The 17,309-nt window shown below is 41.1% G+C and overlaps 2 protein-coding genes and 1 long non-coding RNA gene across 13 annotated transcripts in view; 1 reads left to right on the top strand and 2 right to left on the bottom strand.

Moving 5' to 3' along the window:
* The window catches only part of PFKFB1 (6-phosphofructo-2-kinase/fructose-2,6-biphosphatase 1), a 23,161-nt gene extending 15,026 nt beyond the window's left edge, over positions 1 to 8,135 (top strand). For 4 of the 8 annotated variants that reach the window (XM_042449285.1, XM_042449284.1, XM_042449286.1 and 1 more), the window contains 10 exons: positions 1,244 to 1,300; positions 1,503 to 1,624; positions 2,309 to 2,516; positions 3,799 to 3,945; positions 4,443 to 4,547; positions 4,804 to 4,933; positions 5,438 to 5,500; positions 6,665 to 6,729; positions 7,049 to 7,186; positions 7,591 to 8,135. In XM_042449285.1, coding sequence (XP_042305219.1) covers positions 1,244 to 1,300; positions 1,503 to 1,624; positions 2,309 to 2,516; positions 3,799 to 3,945; positions 4,443 to 4,547; positions 4,804 to 4,933; positions 5,438 to 5,500; positions 6,665 to 6,729; positions 7,049 to 7,186; positions 7,591 to 7,650 — 1,095 coding nt within the window. In that variant the 3' untranslated portion in view covers positions 7,651 to 8,135. Of the gene's footprint in view, positions 1 to 1,243; positions 1,301 to 1,502; positions 1,625 to 2,308; positions 2,517 to 3,798; positions 3,946 to 4,442; positions 4,548 to 4,803; positions 4,934 to 5,339; positions 5,501 to 6,664; positions 6,730 to 7,048; positions 7,187 to 7,590 lie in introns of those variants that run through there. The other 4 variants (XM_042449289.1, XM_042449287.1, XM_042449290.1 and 1 more) reach the window with 3 other exon arrangements.
* On the bottom strand, positions 767 to 5,602 carry LOC121921350. Its single transcript, XR_006101904.1, has 5 exons — positions 5,233 to 5,602; positions 4,352 to 4,536; positions 4,016 to 4,115; positions 3,763 to 3,908; positions 767 to 2,535 (listed from the first exon to the last, which is right to left on the bottom strand). It is a non-coding gene; the product is annotated as an uncharacterized LOC121921350 (long non-coding RNA).
* Positions 8,134 to 17,309, bottom strand: LOC121921349 (non-structural maintenance of chromosomes element 3 homolog). Of its 4 annotated transcripts, none has more exons than XM_042449293.1 (11): positions 17,179 to 17,309; positions 16,272 to 16,332; positions 14,288 to 14,395; positions 13,829 to 13,892; positions 13,235 to 13,314; positions 11,918 to 12,012; positions 10,294 to 10,373; positions 10,164 to 10,209; positions 9,908 to 9,970; positions 9,052 to 9,166; positions 8,134 to 8,392 (listed from the first exon to the last, which is right to left on the bottom strand). In XM_042449293.1, exons 2-11 carry the CDS (start codon positions 16,314 to 16,316, stop codon positions 8,312 to 8,314), a joined length of 777 nt encoding a protein of 258 aa, XP_042305227.1. In that variant the 5' UTR covers positions 16,317 to 16,332; positions 17,179 to 17,309; the 3' UTR covers positions 8,134 to 8,311. The 4 variants fall into 4 exon arrangements, with proteins under 4 accessions (XP_042305227.1, XP_042305226.1, XP_042305228.1 ...); XM_042449292.1 differs by having other exon boundaries at positions 17,098 to 17,202; XM_042449294.1 differs by lacking the exon at positions 17,179 to 17,309 and adding an exon at positions 17,069 to 17,153.

Raw genomic sequence — 17,309 nt, 5'->3', positions numbered from 1 at the left:
TTGCCCTAACTGGAATTATAAATGGTTTACCAATGGCCTTCTTGAATATATTTCACAAAATGGTTCAGTCCATCTGCCCCAGACAGATGGCCATCCAGCCTCTGTTTAAAAACCTCCAGAGAAGAAGACTCCATCACACTCCGAGGGAATGTGTTGTTCCACTGTCAAACAGCTCTTACTGTCAGGCAGTTCTTCCTAATGTTGAAATTGAATCTCTTTTGCTGTTGTTTACATCCATTGCTTTGTGTCCTTGTCTCTGGAGCAGCAGAAAACAAGCTTGCTTGTTGCCGTCACCTAGTGTGGTAACTCATGGTGTCACACACAGCCCATGACCTCCTCTGATACCACACCATACAAAATAGATTTAGTACAAAAGTTAATCATAAATTGTACAGTTGGCCCTCCACATCTGCGGCTTTAAATTTTCTGGATTTGATTAATATGTTATCTCTAGGAATCGCTAGCTCCTCCAATGTGATGCTACTGGACGTTGACCACAGTCACATTGGAGGACATAGAGAAAACACTTCTCTAGGCATATGTAGGTCCTCCAGCATGATTCTGTGGTCAATTTATGCCAGATGTTGATCATTCAGTTCCACTGGATGACTTAAAGATTCCTAGAGAGGTTAAAAAAGGGGTTTTTTTTATTTGCAGTTTTTCCACTTTCATGGGTGTCCTGTGCCCCTAACCCCAGTGGAGAGACCACTGTAATACCCATATATCACTGAATGTAATGGTAATAACTGTGACATAAACAACTAGCAAAATTAAAAGTATACCTTTATATTACAATATCATATGCACAGTCTAAATGTATTTACAGGTACATGGTTTCATGTAGTTACAGTGAAAATTTGGCAAGATGTAATTAAAAATTTAAAATATAAAATTTATTTTTTTAAAGCCTGGGGCCTCTCCTTTCTCTTCCCACTGAGCTTTGCCACACTCATACCATCTGTTCAGCTTTTTAAAAGGACACAGGCAAAGGCCACAGCCTGTTTCTGCCAAAAGGCAGATATTTGGAGAAGAGTGGTATCACCCCCCCTTAGGATGTCACCTGGCGCAGACTGCACCCCCCCCCCCAGTGATGCCCCCTGCCCTGTCTCAGTAAATATTGTAGTATTTACAGTACGCACTGAACATATTCCTATGAAGCATAATAACTACTTTCAACCTGTTGATGGTGGCTGGCATTCTACACCACTTTCACCTTGCATGATATGTCACTTTCTTGTAACAGGTCTTCTTCATTGAATCTATCTGCGATGATCCAGACATCATCCAGGAAAATATCAAGGTAAGGGCTCTCCCCTCTTTGTCCCAGATCAACCTCCTTGGTAGTACTTAATTTCAACACCAGACATCCATCCTGTTTGGAAGTTACCCTCTATTAAGCTTTAAAGTTCTTTCCTCCAATCCCAAATCAGGGCAGTGAGAAAACAGAATCTAATGATTCCTTTTTCTCTCACCTTGTTATCTTGCCTGCTTCCCCCTCACAGCAAGTGAAACTAACCAGCCCAGACTATAAAGATTGCAACCGTGATGAGGTTGTGGAAGATTTTCTCAAGAGGATTGAATGTTACCAGAAAACCTATGAACCCCTCGATGACGAGTTGGATAGGTAAGGAAGCTTGTGGGAATATCGCTCCTGTTAAATGATCAAGGGAGGTTTATGTATTATTGAGAAAAAGATTTGCTGTCACAACTAATTGCTGTAAATATTCTCTGTACTTTGAAGAAAACTCTTTTGGTTGAAATAGTTATTTTCAACCAAAAGATTTTTTAGTACAGTACTAGTTCTAAAAAGCTGATGCTGGAGCTCTCATACATCTTTGCACATAGCTAATAGGCAGCATTTGTGTAGCCCTTTTTCAGGATTTGAAATGCTTCCCCAGAGTGACCAGACATCCTCCTTTTCCAGGACGCATCTTCCATTTCACCCTTCTGTCCAGGAGGAGTTCCAAAATGTCCTCCATTTTGAGCATGATGAAGAAGCATGATTTTATATTTATATTAGTGTTTTTTTGCTTTTGTTATGCAATGCCCTACAATTTCCTATAATGTCCCGTATTTTACAGTGTTTTGTCCTCCTTTGCAGTTACGACATATGATCACCCTGTGCTTCCCATGTATCTGCATTTTGTCTGCAGAATGAGATACTTATGCAAATTGAGACAAAATATGAATTTGGGTCAAACAGAGCAGTTTCAGTTTTCAGTTGATGAATTCCAGAACATCTCACAGAATGGATTGTCACAGGGACCCTCCAGCCTATAAATCCATTTCTCTTTCCCCCTTCCCACAGCTCCTTATCCTATATCAAGATTTTTAACGTTGGCAGTCGGTACTTGGTGAACCGGGTCCAGGACCACATCCAGAGCCGCACAGTCTATTACCTGATGAACATTCACGTGACTCCCCGTTCCATCTACCTCAGCCGCCATGGGGAGAGCGAGCTCAATTTGCGAGGGCGCATTGGGGGTGACTCAGGACTATCTGAGCGTGGCAAACAGGTACAACGGGAGGGGAGATCTAACATAAAATAAAATTAAAAATGAAAAGAAAAGAAAAGAAAAAAGAAAAATAAAATAAATATTTTAAAAATATTTTAACTATAAAAATACAAAATAAAAATAAATAAATAAATAAATAGTAAAATAAGATAAAAATAGAATAAAATATAGAAGTAAAAATAAACATCATTTTTATTTTGTTACTTTTTAAAATTATTAATTTTTATTATTTATTATATTTTATTTTTCATTTTATTTTTATTAGTTTATTTTATAATTTATATGTTCGCCATCCCTGCACCGATCCAGAGACTAACCCGGGTGACAGCACAAGTATCTTAGCTTGTCTGCTCAGGCTGTCTGAAGCAGAATGCTGTTACTAGAATGGGAGACAGCAGCCTCCACTTTCGGGAGTGGGATGCAAGAGGAATCCAGAGAATGGCTGTTTTGAACATGTAGTAGAACAGCAGATCCAATATCAAGAAATACACGTTGAGGTGGGGGCGCTAGGATTCTACATTCTGAACAAATTTTGCCAAGAAAACCCATGATAGAAAACTCCCCAAGAAGATAGCGGGCAGTAGCCCAAAAAAGTTTGTGGACCAGTTCTTGTCTACACAAATGGGGATTACTTTGAAAAGTTATTGTTGCTGCTACCGCCTTCAAATAATTTCAAACTTATGGCAACCCTAAGGGGATTCTTCTAGCACAGGTTTTCTTGAAAAGATTTGGTTGAGGCAGGGGGTTTGACTTTGCCTTCCTCTGAGGCTGAGAGTGTGTGCCTTGTCTAAGATCACATAGTAGGTTTCTTTGACTGAGTGGCAATTCAGCCTCTGGTCTCCAGAGTACACCATGCTGTCTCTCACTTTGAAAGGCTGTCCCTGAACACCATCTGCATGCTATCATTCACACTTTAAAGAGATCTTCTTCATCTCTCTTCAACTATAAAGCATGGGGTGTTCGACAGTGGAACACACTCCCTTGGAGTAAAGTGAAATCTCCTTCCCTGGAGGTCTTTAAACAGAGGCTTGATGGCCATCTGTCGAGGATGCTTTGATTGAGATTTCCTGCATGGCAGGGGATTGGACTGGATAGCCCTTGTGGTCTTTTCTAACTTTATGATTCTATGATTCTAAGAACAGCATTTATTCTTCTGAAGGGATGAATGGGACTTTTCCCCCTTTGAACCAATTCATACAATTTTCCTGGTTGCATTATGGCAAGGTATATAGATCTCACTACACACAACAAGCCTGTATCCCCTTTTCTGTCTGTCTGCCAGTATGCCTGTGCCTTGGCTGGCTTCATCCGTTCCCAGTGCATCCGAGACCTCAAGGTATGGACGAGCCACATGAAGCGCACAATCCAGACAGCAGAAGCCCTGGGTGTACCCTATGAGCAATGGAAAGCATTGAATGAGATCGACGCGGTAAGAACCAACACTCCCTTTCAATCTCATTCCTACATCTCACAAGGGGAGGCAGAGTCCATGGTCTCACCTGTCTAGAGTGACAAGACATTCTCCTTCTCCAGAATATGGCCTACATTTCAACCTTCTGTCCATCAGGAATTCCAAAATGTCCTCCATTTTGAGCATCACTAAGAAGCAGGATTATTATTATTGTTTGGCTTTTATTTGGGAATGTCCTACACTTTGCAGTGCCTTGTCCTCTTTTGCGGTTAGAAGGACATTTGATCATCCTGCACCTGTCTCTATTCTTCACCCAATAGCTGCAACCCTCCATCTTTCCCCACTGGCCATAAGCTGCTAATATCCATTCTTTGCCCCCACCTCCACCCCATTGGATACTAGAAAGAAAATCCATGCATCTTACCACCTCATATTCCTTTGTACACCAGCATAGTAGACTCAACTCTTTCTTTTTTATACCCAGAACTGAGATATCCCAATTTCTTATATTTCAGGGTGTCTGTGAAGAGATGACGTATGAAGAAATCCAAGCTGCTCATCCACAAGAGTTTGCTCTGCGAGACCAGGATAAATATCGATACCGCTATCCTAAGGGAGAGGTACGAAAGGCCCCATAAGGTGTAATTTGAGAACTGGGCCTATTGAGTTAGCATGCCACATGCCTAGAAATTTGTGAATTGTGGGATCTTACACAGCAAGATGCTTCCCAAGAGGATCTATAATCACTGAATTGCTAACAAGGAGAGATGTACATTAGTTTGTCAGAGAGGCAAAAGAGAAATCTTCCCAAAAAGCTAGGGCTGAAGCCATTGGTAAGGGTCTCTCTGAATTTATTTTATCTTCCCACGCAATTAGTCCTATGAGGATTTGGTACAGCGATTGGAGCCTGTCATAATGGAACTGGAGAGGCAAGAGAACGTGCTGGTGATCTGCCACCAAGCTGTCATGCGCTGCCTCCTGGCCTACTTCCTGGACAAGAGTGCAGGTACCAGAATCTACTGTTTTGCATAAGAAGACTTGAATGTCTCCATCTCCCCAGCTTCACCTTCTCATCAGATAGACTGTGCACAGGCACTGTCAGTAGTTTGGCCCCAATATAACTCCTTCAGTGTGTGGGATATTCTCTAACAACCAATCCCCTCCTTGTTAACACCCACTTCTGGAAAATATCTGAATTTTCTCAAGAATTATCTGCCCTTGCAGAATTGACTGGGTGCTGTTGGGCAGCAACTTCCCCCAATTTCAGGATTTTGGATGTGGCATATCAAGCATTTATGTACTCACTAAGATGCTGACTAGGGCTGACAGTTCAATATTTGGATGCCCACGGGCTGCCCACTCCTGAAGTGCTGGCAATTATAAGTCATTTTCCTCTGTGGCTTTGACTTCAGCCTCCAGCCTCCCTGTGTGGGAACTGAATAGGCAACTGTAGCCCTGGATCTGTTGTTCAGTCCTCCTTTGACCCATCTGATGTTCTCTCTCCAACCAGAGGAGCTGCCTTACCTCAAGTGCCCACTCCACACCGTTCTCAAACTCACGCCTGTGGCCTATGGTGAGTGTCTCAACCAAGGACAAAATGCCCTTTTACTCTGAGGGAAAGGCCTGCTTGTGGACTTTAGAAAGCAATGTTGTTTACTTTGGGAAGAGCTGGGAGACAACCAAACTCAGGGGCATGCAATGGACATCTGCCAGGGTGTGACTCCCTGGTTCATGCACGTTTGAAGATACGCAGCACACAATGCCAATTCAAACATGCCATTCCACTCACAAAAGTGTTGAATTTTGTTCTTTCCCCAAGTTCAGCATTTTGGTTCTGGGATATCAAGTGGTCATATGCCGACTCAGGGGTTCAACAGATAGCCCCTAAGGGGCAGCTCCGTGCCACCCCTTTCCTTGCCAGATCAGGTTTGCAGCAATCGTACACCACAGCCCCAACCTGGCCTTTCCACCTCACAAAAAGAAGGGGCAAAAAGTGGCTCCTTTTCATGCCACGGAAAGGGTGCTCTAGTTGTGATGGCGACGGCAGCTTTTCAGCACTCCTTTGGTGCAGTGCGTTTAAATGCTACACCAATGGAGCGCCATGATGGCCCCATCATAGTGTTGGGCGCACAGTGTGACGCTAGCGTGGGGGCAGCCAGCGTGCATATGCACGCCCCCATACCGGTATATAACACCATTCTGTAGAGGCTCTTAGTGACCCTCTCCCATGTGTATGGACAAATACAATGCTGCAGAAAGAGAAAGATTTGCTAAAAGGCATGTCCATAAGGCTGTTAAGCTGCCCTGAGAGCCATTAGAGCTGAAGGGCAGGATATAAATACCTAAATAAATAAATAAAATAAATGATCCTCCTTCTCTACTGTTTGTTATTGCATTTGTCAAAGGATGGACTTTTCTATTTTTGCAGTCACTAGAGTAACAAGTAACAAGGATTTCATCAGCAACCACTGGTATGGTGGAATTCTAGATTTTTCTCTTTGCAACACAGTAAATTTGAAAAGATTTTAAGGCCTCTCTAAAGAAGAAAAATAGCTTAAAGTCACATACTCAGTTCTCCATTAGAACCAGTAACAGTTCCTTTCAAACAAGTAGCTTGCTACATCCTAGTACAGTACATAAACCCAAGATATGCATGAACTGAGAAACCGGGTGAATGGTTATGTTTGCTATTTCCTTTTAACATTTGGCAATAATGGATTTGTCCTTTTGGGGGCAGGCTGTGAAGTCGAATCCATTTTCCTTAACGTCGAAGCTGTGAATACACACAGGGAACGTCCTCAGGTAAGCAGAATTCCTGCCCCATTAAAGAGGATCCCTTGCTGTGGATCCAGGGCTTCCTCTTGAGAGGGTCTGCTGAAGAACACAATTAACTGTGATTACTGTACAAGCTCTGGGCATCACTTACTTGTTATGAAGTGTCCTCCAAGTGATACCATTAATGTAATGAACTTTGCTTCTTAGCAAAATCTATCAGCTCCACACCTAACCCAACCTGTTCACTTCAAAGTGGATCTTCCAGTAGAAAAGATTACCATGTTCAAAGTCACCTGCATATCTCCCTCTGTAATATTTTCCTCTTATCTCCACCCTACATCCTCAGCATCTTTCCTACAAAGCTAGCCAGGCCCCCTTGTACCGGCATTTCCGCGCCGTGCCAATGGCCAGCCCTGAGCCAACAAAACAACCCTGCCGGAAAGACCTGGGCCTGCCCCCTCTCCCTTGCCTGTTTGACCCTCAGGTAAAGATTTCCCTGTTCTCAACTGGCTCACTAACCAAATTCAATCACCCTGGATTTGATCACCTTGGCTTGCTGTGTATCTTAGTTTCTGTGCTAACCTGGTGGACAGCTGTGGGAAATTTCCAAGGCTTTCCTGGCCAAGATTTGGCCCTCCAACTGGGAGAGGGAACATATCACAAATGACAACCCACAAGATATTAGAAAATCACATTTACAAGAGATGGGAAGGTTTTCATGCAATGGGTCCATATTAGGACAAGTGACAAAACTAAGGTATCCTATGCTGTCATTCTAATACTCTAATCATTTAACCATGCCGATTTAAATTTGTCCAGTTAGGACTCACTGTTTCTTGAAGCCATTGGTAAACTATCTTAGACCTTGTTTTCTGTCTTTTATTGCAGAATGTTGATGTGACACGCGATCCTGAAGAAGCCCTGGACACAGTACCAGATCATTATTAGACGTATTCTCAGTAAAATACTTGTTTTCAAAATCCTATTTTCCATTCTTCTGTGGAATCACTGATACTAATGGAGACACACAGTGCTGGCTAGAAAAATAAAGATGGGTATGGGACTGCTGGACCAGCTGATAATGCATGCCTTACACAAGTACATCTCTCCAAAAGGAAATTGTTATACTGGCCTATCTGTTTCAGTGGACATGTGGAGCCTTTGTTTCAAACATCCATCGAGGAAGAAAAGAAATGAAAACAAGGAGTATTTTTTAAAAAAAGATGAAGCACTGTCTGGACAAAGTCAAATGCTTTTGAAGCCTGGTTCCTTTCAACTGGAAAGAGGGTTAAGTACAAGAATAACTGAAATTAATAAGCTATCAAAATGTATAACTTTGCCTAGATTGTGCTGCTTATTTTTATTTTGTTTTAACAAATATAACTTTCTCTGTGCAATTTATGGGGTGACATTTAAAAGCAGAAAAAATAGTCTATGAATAGTACTCTTTAATTCAAGTCTATACTTCTTCACCATTATCAAACCATCTGGGAAAAAACAGTTTTTCTCCTAGGAAGTGGAACTCCTGGCACTTCCTCCAGTGGCAATCACTTAAGGCAGTGGGTGGCTGAAGTTTCTGAAAGCTCCACATAATCTGACATCATCATCCCTAGTGTCTTCGTGTACCACTGGCCTCTGCTTCAGCTTCATTGTACTGGTTCGTCCAAGTTTTAGGATTCTTGTTCTGTATCTAAGGTAGAAAAATAAGATGAGCCCAATTGGGAAAATCCAGAGTGGAAAAAGAAAGAAGACACCAAGATCCCTTTTATGTTTGTACTGAAGTCACCAGCCTGATGGAGAAGAGATCGGAGAAACTATCCACAAGCACAAGGCTCAGGCTGTACCCCTGTGCTTTTAACCCCAACAATATAGAATCTGTTTGCCTTTGCACAGTTTAAGATCATGTTTTGTTTTTTAACCTTATTACAGTACTAACTTATACTTCATGACCCCTGAGAAAAGCCTGAATACATTCAGATGTCAAGGAAAAGCTATGAAGCACTGCCAATATCCTGCAGAGGTAGTGAAGGCCCCCAAAACGCACAATCTAGATTATTCCCAACCTTCACATCTCTACTTCTTCCACTCTGCCAAACTATTCAAACATCTCTGAGAAGGGTGCATCAACATACAACACACCAAACTTATAAATACATGCAAAGTGAATCCCAACCCCAGAATCTGGGATTTCTTCATGCAGACACTTTGGATTTACTGCAAGTAGAGATTTGCTGAAATCATGGGTACAGCCACACAATAAACTTTATTAAGGACTCTTGATGAAAACAAAAACCTGTGGTTTAAATCCTTCACTTGACTGCCAATTGTATTGTAGCAGCTGGTCAATACCTTAGCAACAAACTGTAGGATCTGTTTCTTGGAAATCTCTTTAGCAGCTCGAGGTCCCCATCTGAACTCAAACTCTGGTGGATCTGTGAGGGGAAGACGAATGTATTCCAAGTACCTAGAAAGTGATGAAAGTGATAACAACTATGACTGCTACATTCATATGTAAAAACAAGCTATCTCCCAACCAGGAGTACAGAAGCAGAAAATATCTCCAGCTAAAAGCTGTTTAGTGTTATCCAGAACAAAGGAAAGATTCCTGTAACTCCTCTACAATGAGCCACCAGCATTCATATGCAACAGCATAAACAGTGAGGGTATGTTTTAGTCATTTGTACAGTCCATATTAAAGATTTCACCATTACTACTGTACAAGGAACAAATTAATGAACTATGGTTACAGCTCTAGGCATATTCAATCCTTAGCTGTACACTGCTACATAAACCTGAGGATCCAATTTTCATTTATGCCTTGCAAACTGATGAAGTTTTAGATGCTTTCAACTCCTAAACAATGATAAAGTGACAAAGGATAGATTCCCAACAGCCTACATTTTAATCCCAACTCCATTCTTTAAAAGGACAACTCTGATCTTGATTCTCCAATACATTTTAGCCATTAGAAAAACACCACAAAACAGAACAATGAGTTCTGAATTCCAGTTTCCAGATAATCTCAAAGCAGCCCATTTCTTTTAGATGAGGGGTAGGCAAGTGCAGTCCCTCCAGACGTTGTTGGACTGAAATTCTAGCATCCTTCACCTTTGGCTATACTGGATAAGGCTGATGGAATTATAGATCATACCTGTCCACCACTGTTCTACCATTAAACACAGAAGGCTTTGCAATGTCAACTCACTTTTGTTTGACAAATTCATCTGTCACCAGTTTCTTCACATCACCAAAGATTCTGTGTTTTTTCCTGGAAAAAAGGAAGAGTGGGATTCTGCCAGTGTACAAAGCATCTGATGAACAGAGTTATTGGCTTTCCCAATCCCTGAATACAATTCCATTCAGCCCACTCATAGATACATAGGTCAGTCCTATGGCTAAGATGCTTATCCATTTCCCACCCCATCCCAAAATGAACTTTTCTGAGATCAGCCAATAATTACCCAGAACATTCAACATGTAGTCTCCTCAGCATCTCCCAGACAGCAGCTGAATTGAGAGAAAGCAAAAAATAAGGGTTGGCAAGTGAGGCTAGCAAGGAAATGGGATGAAGGAAGTACAACCGAAACTTACATTCTTTGACCACATTGCCCCTCATGAAAATAAGGCTGAGAATGATTATAAGGAGGCCCATCTTGGGGGAATTCTCATCTCTGGAAGAGAAGAACAGAACCAAGCTTCTGCAGTCAGACATGAATGCTGGATTTAGGAATGTAAGAAAAGTTGGGGTCACCTTTCACACCAAACAACTGCTTTTAACTTTAGAAATTAACACTTCTGATATCTTTGTTAAAACACACCATACAATGATGAAATAAGACTTGAATCAAATAATCACACAAGCACTTGATTTTGGTAGGGTCATAAGCCCTCCCTCCTATCCATCCATCCATGGGAGGAAACTAACATTCTAGAGCAAGGACCAAACAGTGGTGGGTAAGGACAGCCTTCTGCTCCCACCTCCATTTATCTCAGTGTGTTAAGAGAACAGAGTGATCAACACCAAGAACAAGTCTGATGAGGCCTCTAGAGAATCGGAGTTGGAAGAGTCCCCAAGGGCCATCCAGTCCAACCCTCTGCTATGCAGGAAGACACAATTGTTACCTCCAAAGAAGTAGACTCCACCACACTCCCAGGCAGCATATTTCACTGTTAAACAGCTCTTAGCTCTCAGAAAGTTCTTCCTAATGTTGAGCTGGAATCTCTTTTCCTATAGTTTGAATCCACTGTTCTGTGTCTAGTCTCTGAAGTAGCAGAAAACAAGCTTGCTCCGTCCTCAATATGACATCCCTTCAACAACAAGGTTGTGTGTGCACCATATCAAGAGATGACTAGTGGTTAATTCAGCTCCAATTATGACCAAGCTGAAAAATTGTAGCAAGCCTTGAGCAGTAACTAAAATGTGTAACCAACATGATCTTGCCCCTTTCCTCAGTGTAAGAGGTGCAAGATAAGAGCCAGCCTTTCCTCTATGAAGGAGAGTCAACGTCCTGGCTGCCGTACATTCTCTCTGCTGCACTACATTCCAAAGGCAACAATGGACCGTATCTAAAATACAGTGTAACTTTGAAACCCAAGCTCTCCTCCCAAGCCTGGAGGAGGATGTGGATCACCTCTGTGTTTTTCATACTCTTTGGGTCTGAGTACTTCTTAGTGCAGTATTCAAAGACATATGTTGGTCTGGAAAATCAGCATACAAAGAGATCTTGCAGCACCTTTGAGACTAACTGTAGGAAAGAGGTTGTTAGCATGAGCTTTCATAGACTTGAGCCTACTTCCTCAGATGCATGTCATTAAGCCCAGGGACAGACCTATATAGCAGTTTTATGTGTGAAAATGTCCATAGGAAAACAAAAACTTTGTGAGTGTGGAGATCACATGACAAGTTCAATTTTAACTTGGGGTCAAGGCAAGGATGTTGCCTAAAGCCAAGGTTAGTATATAATCATATGAATGAGTATTGGGATATAGTATTGGAGCCAAAAATAAGATGTGATGAACTGCCCAAGAGAGACCCCATGTGCAGTGTGACAGAAGCAAACATTAGTCTTTGAGGAAGAAATATCTGATTTGTGACACCAAATGTCCTGGGGTGCATGTACAGATTTTAAATATTCTTTGTGTAAAACTTTATTTCTGTTTTAGCCAGGATAACCAATGCAGAACTGGACCACCCCACCATCCCACCTCTCCTTACTCTTTCATGACGTCCTCTTCCAATGGTGGCAATTTACTGATCAGGATGTAGGTGTGATACTTTGGATCAATTTCTACCACTTCTAGGCCAAATACCTGAGAAAACACAATATAAAGATGTATTCAGAACAGAGTCTGAAACACCCTTCTTCTCTTTCAATGAGGAAGTACAACCAGACACAGATAAATAAATCATTTCTGTCACTTGCCTAAGTTATCGTGTTTATGGAGAACACTAAAATTTGGATTGCTATATTGGGGATCTGTCTTGCAAGAAACCAGCACCTTGGTCGTGGGTCCAGATTCCACACAGTTAAAAATTAAAGATCTGAGAAGAAGACAGATAAAGTCATAAAATCTTGGCAGACAATTTATGCTTGTCTTATTCAAGACAAGACAGATCATGTCACAAAAACCGACTGCAAAGACAAAGCCCCCTGACATGCACCTCACTTTTTCACTGTTTACAGCAGGGGTGAGAATAATAATAATAATAATATTTATTTCTACCCCGTCTCTCCAATAAGATTGAGGCAGCTTACAGCAATAAAATCCATACAATATAATAAAATAAATCCCACTATCACCTCCCTCCTTAAAACAAATCAACATAATAATTCCAACATGATAATAATAAAATACAATTAAAATCATTAAAACAACCAGACACAGGAAACAGGACATATTGGGGTAGTCACTAGGATAGTCCATATCAGTGAGGGCGACTGAGTCAATTATTCAGGGAAGATTCATCTTGATAGCCTTTTTAAAGCCATCAAGGTTGGTAATATGTTGGATATCCTCTGACAGGCCATTCCATAATCTGGGAGCTGCAAAAGAAAAGGCCCTCTGGGTAACTGCAGACAACCTAGTCTTTGCTGGCTGCAGTAAATTTTCCCCAGAGGATCTAAGTGCGTGGGGCAGATTATATTGAAGAAAGCAATCCCAATATTTTGTTGCTGTTTGTCAGTTGTTTGAAAATTATGTTGTGCTACTTCAGTATTTTAAAGTTCTCCTGATGAGAGGTCAGTGCCCCCAGAGACTGCAAAGCTGCAAGTCCTAAAATTCCTTACCATTGGCTATGTTGGCAAAGACCGCTAGGAGTTGCAGTCCATCAAAGTCTGGAGGGCAATATGATTCACACTCCTGACCAATAAGTAACTGAATGCTAGAGCAACCAATCTGCCCTCACCATATGTTCCAGTGACTTTTCCTAGTCCAAATATCTTGTTGAGTTTTCCCATATCAGAACCCATGAGATAAGCAAATAAGGGAACCCGATATTTCTACCCCAACCACCAACAGTTTATTTCATCACCTGCTCAAGAGTTTTGTTGGCACGTTTCAAAATCTCAGGAAAGATATCCTTATAGTCTTTGATGACATAGTTTAGAATTTCTGTAATGAAACAAAAGAGTTGTTGATAAGGTCTGATTATACTGAAAATCTACAGCACTACATAAATAAATAAATAAATAAATACTGGTTATATGTAGATATTGCAGACAAAGAGCAAAATGTTCCAGGAAGGTTTCTATACTCAGAAACACAGAGTAATTAAATGCAGAGATACCACATTTAAGGTAAATGTGAGGTCCTCATGGTTGTAGAGTTTAGAAATATGTGATCAAAGCTTGCTAAGGAGTCAGAAACCAGACAATGCTGGGCAGAGCTTCCACTAGGTGTGGCAGTGTAGGAGGTAGCCTATCTTTCTCCATCTAAGCCCATCACTCTACCCTTCTTTCTCTCCATTCTCCAATAGAACATCCATTGCTAAACAAGCTTATGTTCTTTGAAAAACTGAACCATACAAATTGAATCATTGGAGCAGAGACATACACAAATCTATTTGGCCTTAATTTAGAAACAGAGTGATAAAAATGAAATAAAATAAAATCAGTGCTATTTTTACCTTTCCGTTTAATAGGGATCTTCTTCTGATCTTTGACTAGCAGAAACTGCACTAATTCATTCACCTGAAAAGATGCAGGCAAGGTCATGTACATGCTGTAGTGCTGCACAGAGTAAAGCTTCATGTGTCTCTAAGCATTTTTTAAAAAACAGAAGAGCCATTTTCTAGAATTATGGCTGCAAAGATATTTTTAAAAGTGGGTGGACAGTGCTTGCTAAAATGGCAGAAGTTGGAAGTGAAGCTGAAATAGATTTCCAGGTGCTGAGGGGAAGGGCTTTAAATGTTCTTACCATTCTCATAACTTTAAAGTCTAGAATAAAACATTGAACACTGTTTCATTTAAAAAATTTATGTGTCACATTGCTCTTAACAATTTTTTTTCTTTTTTAAGCCAAATATACACAGCCCAGGCTACAACTGATCATGACAGACAGGCTTCAAAAGCAGACACTCTCTCACTTTCTGTTCCACTTGATTCTGTGGCCGTCGTTCCAAGTTGCGTTGCACTTGACTGGGTGTCTGAGTTTCAGTCATTGTGTATTCTTCATCTACATCCATGGAATGTTCCTGGGAGAATACAGAAATGTTTTTTAAAACTGGATTTGAGAGCCACCAGTCAGATGCTCAGGATATGTCACCCATCTGGGGGAACATGCACTCTCTTGTCTAGCTTTGGGAATGTATAGCTCTCCAGATGTTTAACTCCCACCATCATATCTCATCACTTGCCAGGCTCAGTAGGAAGGATCAGGGGTCCAAAACACACTGCAGAAATAATCCAGTTTGAGACTGCTTTAACTGTCCTGGCTCAATGCTAGGGAATTCTGGGAACTGTAGTTTTGTGAGACTTCTGTCAGAGGGCTCTGGTGACACAATAAACTACAATTTCCAGGATTCCATAGCACTAAGCCAGGGCAGTTAAAGCTGTCTCAAACCGGGTTATTTCTGTGGTGTATTTTGGACCAAAGATGCCCTAGCGGCCAAATCTAAACCATCTGTTACCAAGGTAGAAATGTTCTTCTCACTGACCTGGGAGTAAGACGCAATGAACACATTTACAGTACTTCTAAATAAACAAGCAATAAATTACACTTCTGATCAGTTATTTCACACTTGGAAGCCTGCAGAATTTTAGAATGCTATTTCATGCTTATTGCACAAAATACAAATGGAAAAGGATCAGGCCTCCTTTATTCACAGAATTTATATACCACTTTTCAATAAGCATTCTGAGGTGGTGTGCCTTATATGACTAAAAAAAGGAAATCATAAAACTTGGAAGTACCATATATATTCAACTATAAGCCGAGCTCATGTATAAGTCGAGGGCAAGTTTTGGGGCTAAAATTATGGATTTTGATATGACCTGTGGATAAGTCGAGGGTAAAACTTAGGGACTAGCATAGGATCTAAAGGATGAGGCAAAAGAAAACAATGCCAAAGAACTTACAAAATTCCAGCAGGCATAACTTTTTGTGCTCATACTAAAGGCTGGATTGATGCAAGAGTATGTGTGTGGGGTGCTTCCAAGACAGATTATACTCTTGCCTTTCACCAGTGTTCCTTTTGTAAAATAAAAGTTAAGATAGAGTACTTACATTGACCTGTGGATAAGCTGGCTCAGGTTTTTTGGGGTTTTTTAACCTAAATTTCTAGACTTATACATGAGTATATACAGCAGCCTGATAATTCACAGGTTGTGATTAAATGCCTTGTGCTACTATTCTACAACAGCAAATTTGTTATTACTTGCTATTTTTGAAGGAATAGGAGTCAGAGACAGAGAGTAGAAAAATAGACAGAATTGGAATGGAAGGTCTGGCGTATCAACTCTTCAACTCCGCTTGCTAGGTGCTAGAGGACATCATATTACAGCAGACCCCCATGCCTCCCCCAGACACATTTTATACAACCATGGTTTATATTTATTTGCTGAAGACACAGGTTTTATTCTGTCAGGCCAGGGTCTTGATAGCCTCCTTCTTCAGGCATCCATCTATGGTTTAAGATAAGCCAGTAATAACTTTGGGATATTGCTTTGGTTGATGGCTGTGTGGCTCTGCCATTTCCTTTGCTTTCCACCTTAGAGGGAAACAAGTGTGTCTGGGGGAGGCATGGGGGTCTGCTGTAGTATGATGTCCTCTGGCACCTAGCAAGCGGAGTTGAAGAGTTGATATGCCAAACCTTCCATTCCAATTCTGTCTATATCTAGACTATATCTTTGTTTTAAAATGTGTACGTATTATTAGTCCTTTTAAACTGCTGCATGTTTTAATTCATGTGTTTCAATTGATGTTGTTCATTGTTGAGTTGTTCCCCGCCATGATCCATGAGGAGAGGTGGGTAAGAAATAAGTATTTTCTTTATTATTGAAGGCACACAACTACAACAGGACGAGCTACACATTAATGAAACCACACAATAAAACAAGAAGCTGACCTACCTGAGAAGGACCGGGTCCTCTGCTACTGCGCCTGCGCTGTGACATCTTTGGGATGAGATTTCTGGGAAAGACAGAAAAAGGAGGTTAGGGCAGATAGCCTGCTGTTGGGGAAATGGTTTATTTAAGACCTCCAACCATTACTCCTGACCAGAAATTTAGAAATTTCTGGAAATGTTGCTGTACCAAATCTCCTCAAGTCTAGAAGTTAGTTTTGGGACTGAAACTTTAAGGAACCCACATACGTGGACACTTGGGATTTGTTTCCAAGAAAAAACAGTAACAGTAATAATCCAGGGATGAATCCAAAGTCTTTGGCTGACATAAGGCAGGCAGAGATCCAACAGGTGCAGCTGACCTCAGCACAGGAACGGAGACATTTGACTTGTTTGTTTATTAAGGCTGCATCCTCACTGAAGAAACAATCCAGTCTGAGGCCACTTGAACTGCCCAATGCAGTAGTGGTTTTTTGTGAGGCACTTGCAATCTTCTGGTAGAGAAGGCTAAATGTCTCATACACACACGAACCAATTGTATTTCAACAGAATTACTTACACACACACATATATGCATAGGTGTATATGTATGTACATTTACATAGGTGAACCAATTGTATTTCTACAGAATTCCACACATACACACACACACATAAATATGTGAACCAATTTATTTCTACATATGTGGGTGTATATGTCTATAGGTGTATACGTACATATATATACATAGGTGAATCAATCACATACATAGGCGAACCAATGGCATTTCTACAGAATTCCATACATATACATGTATATATACACATATATAGGTGAACCAATTGTATTTCTACCCAGGAAGAGGCGGATTCCAGTCCTTTTATGTGCTGAAAAATAACAACCTGGGCGCCTTTTGCAGCCCTTTTGCGACTTGCCTCAAAACCCTCCTCGCTTTCCGGTTCACTGGAACCAACCGCGGCCTCCTTTGCTACGTCTGCGCATGCTCCACTACCCGGCTCCCCCCCCCCCAGTGCGCATGCTCCTTTTCGTCAAACACCGCCTTCTC

This window comes from Sceloporus undulatus, chromosome 2 (genome assembly GCF_019175285.1).
Source record: "Sceloporus undulatus isolate JIND9_A2432 ecotype Alabama chromosome 2, SceUnd_v1.1, whole genome shotgun sequence".
In the NCBI taxonomy this organism is placed as follows: Eukaryota; Metazoa; Chordata; class Lepidosauria; order Squamata; family Phrynosomatidae; genus Sceloporus; species Sceloporus undulatus.
Note: the sequence above shows the minus strand (reverse complement) of the source record. Positions and strands in the feature narration are given on the sequence as shown.

Bases quoted from the DNA above. Each gene is read 5' to 3' on its own strand.
- LOC121921349 (XM_042449293.1), bottom strand. From the start codon at position 16,316: ATGTCACAGCGCAGGCGCAGTAGCAGAGGACCCGGTCCTTCTCAG. The intron at 14,396-16,271 runs GTAGGTCAGCTT...GTATTCTCCCAG, and splicing joins GAGGACCCGGTCCTTCTCAG to GAACATTCCATGGATGTAGA. The intron at 9,167-9,907 runs GTGAGTTGACAT...ATCACTTTCTAG, and splicing joins GATGAATTTGTCAAACAAAA to GTACTTGGAATACATTCGTC.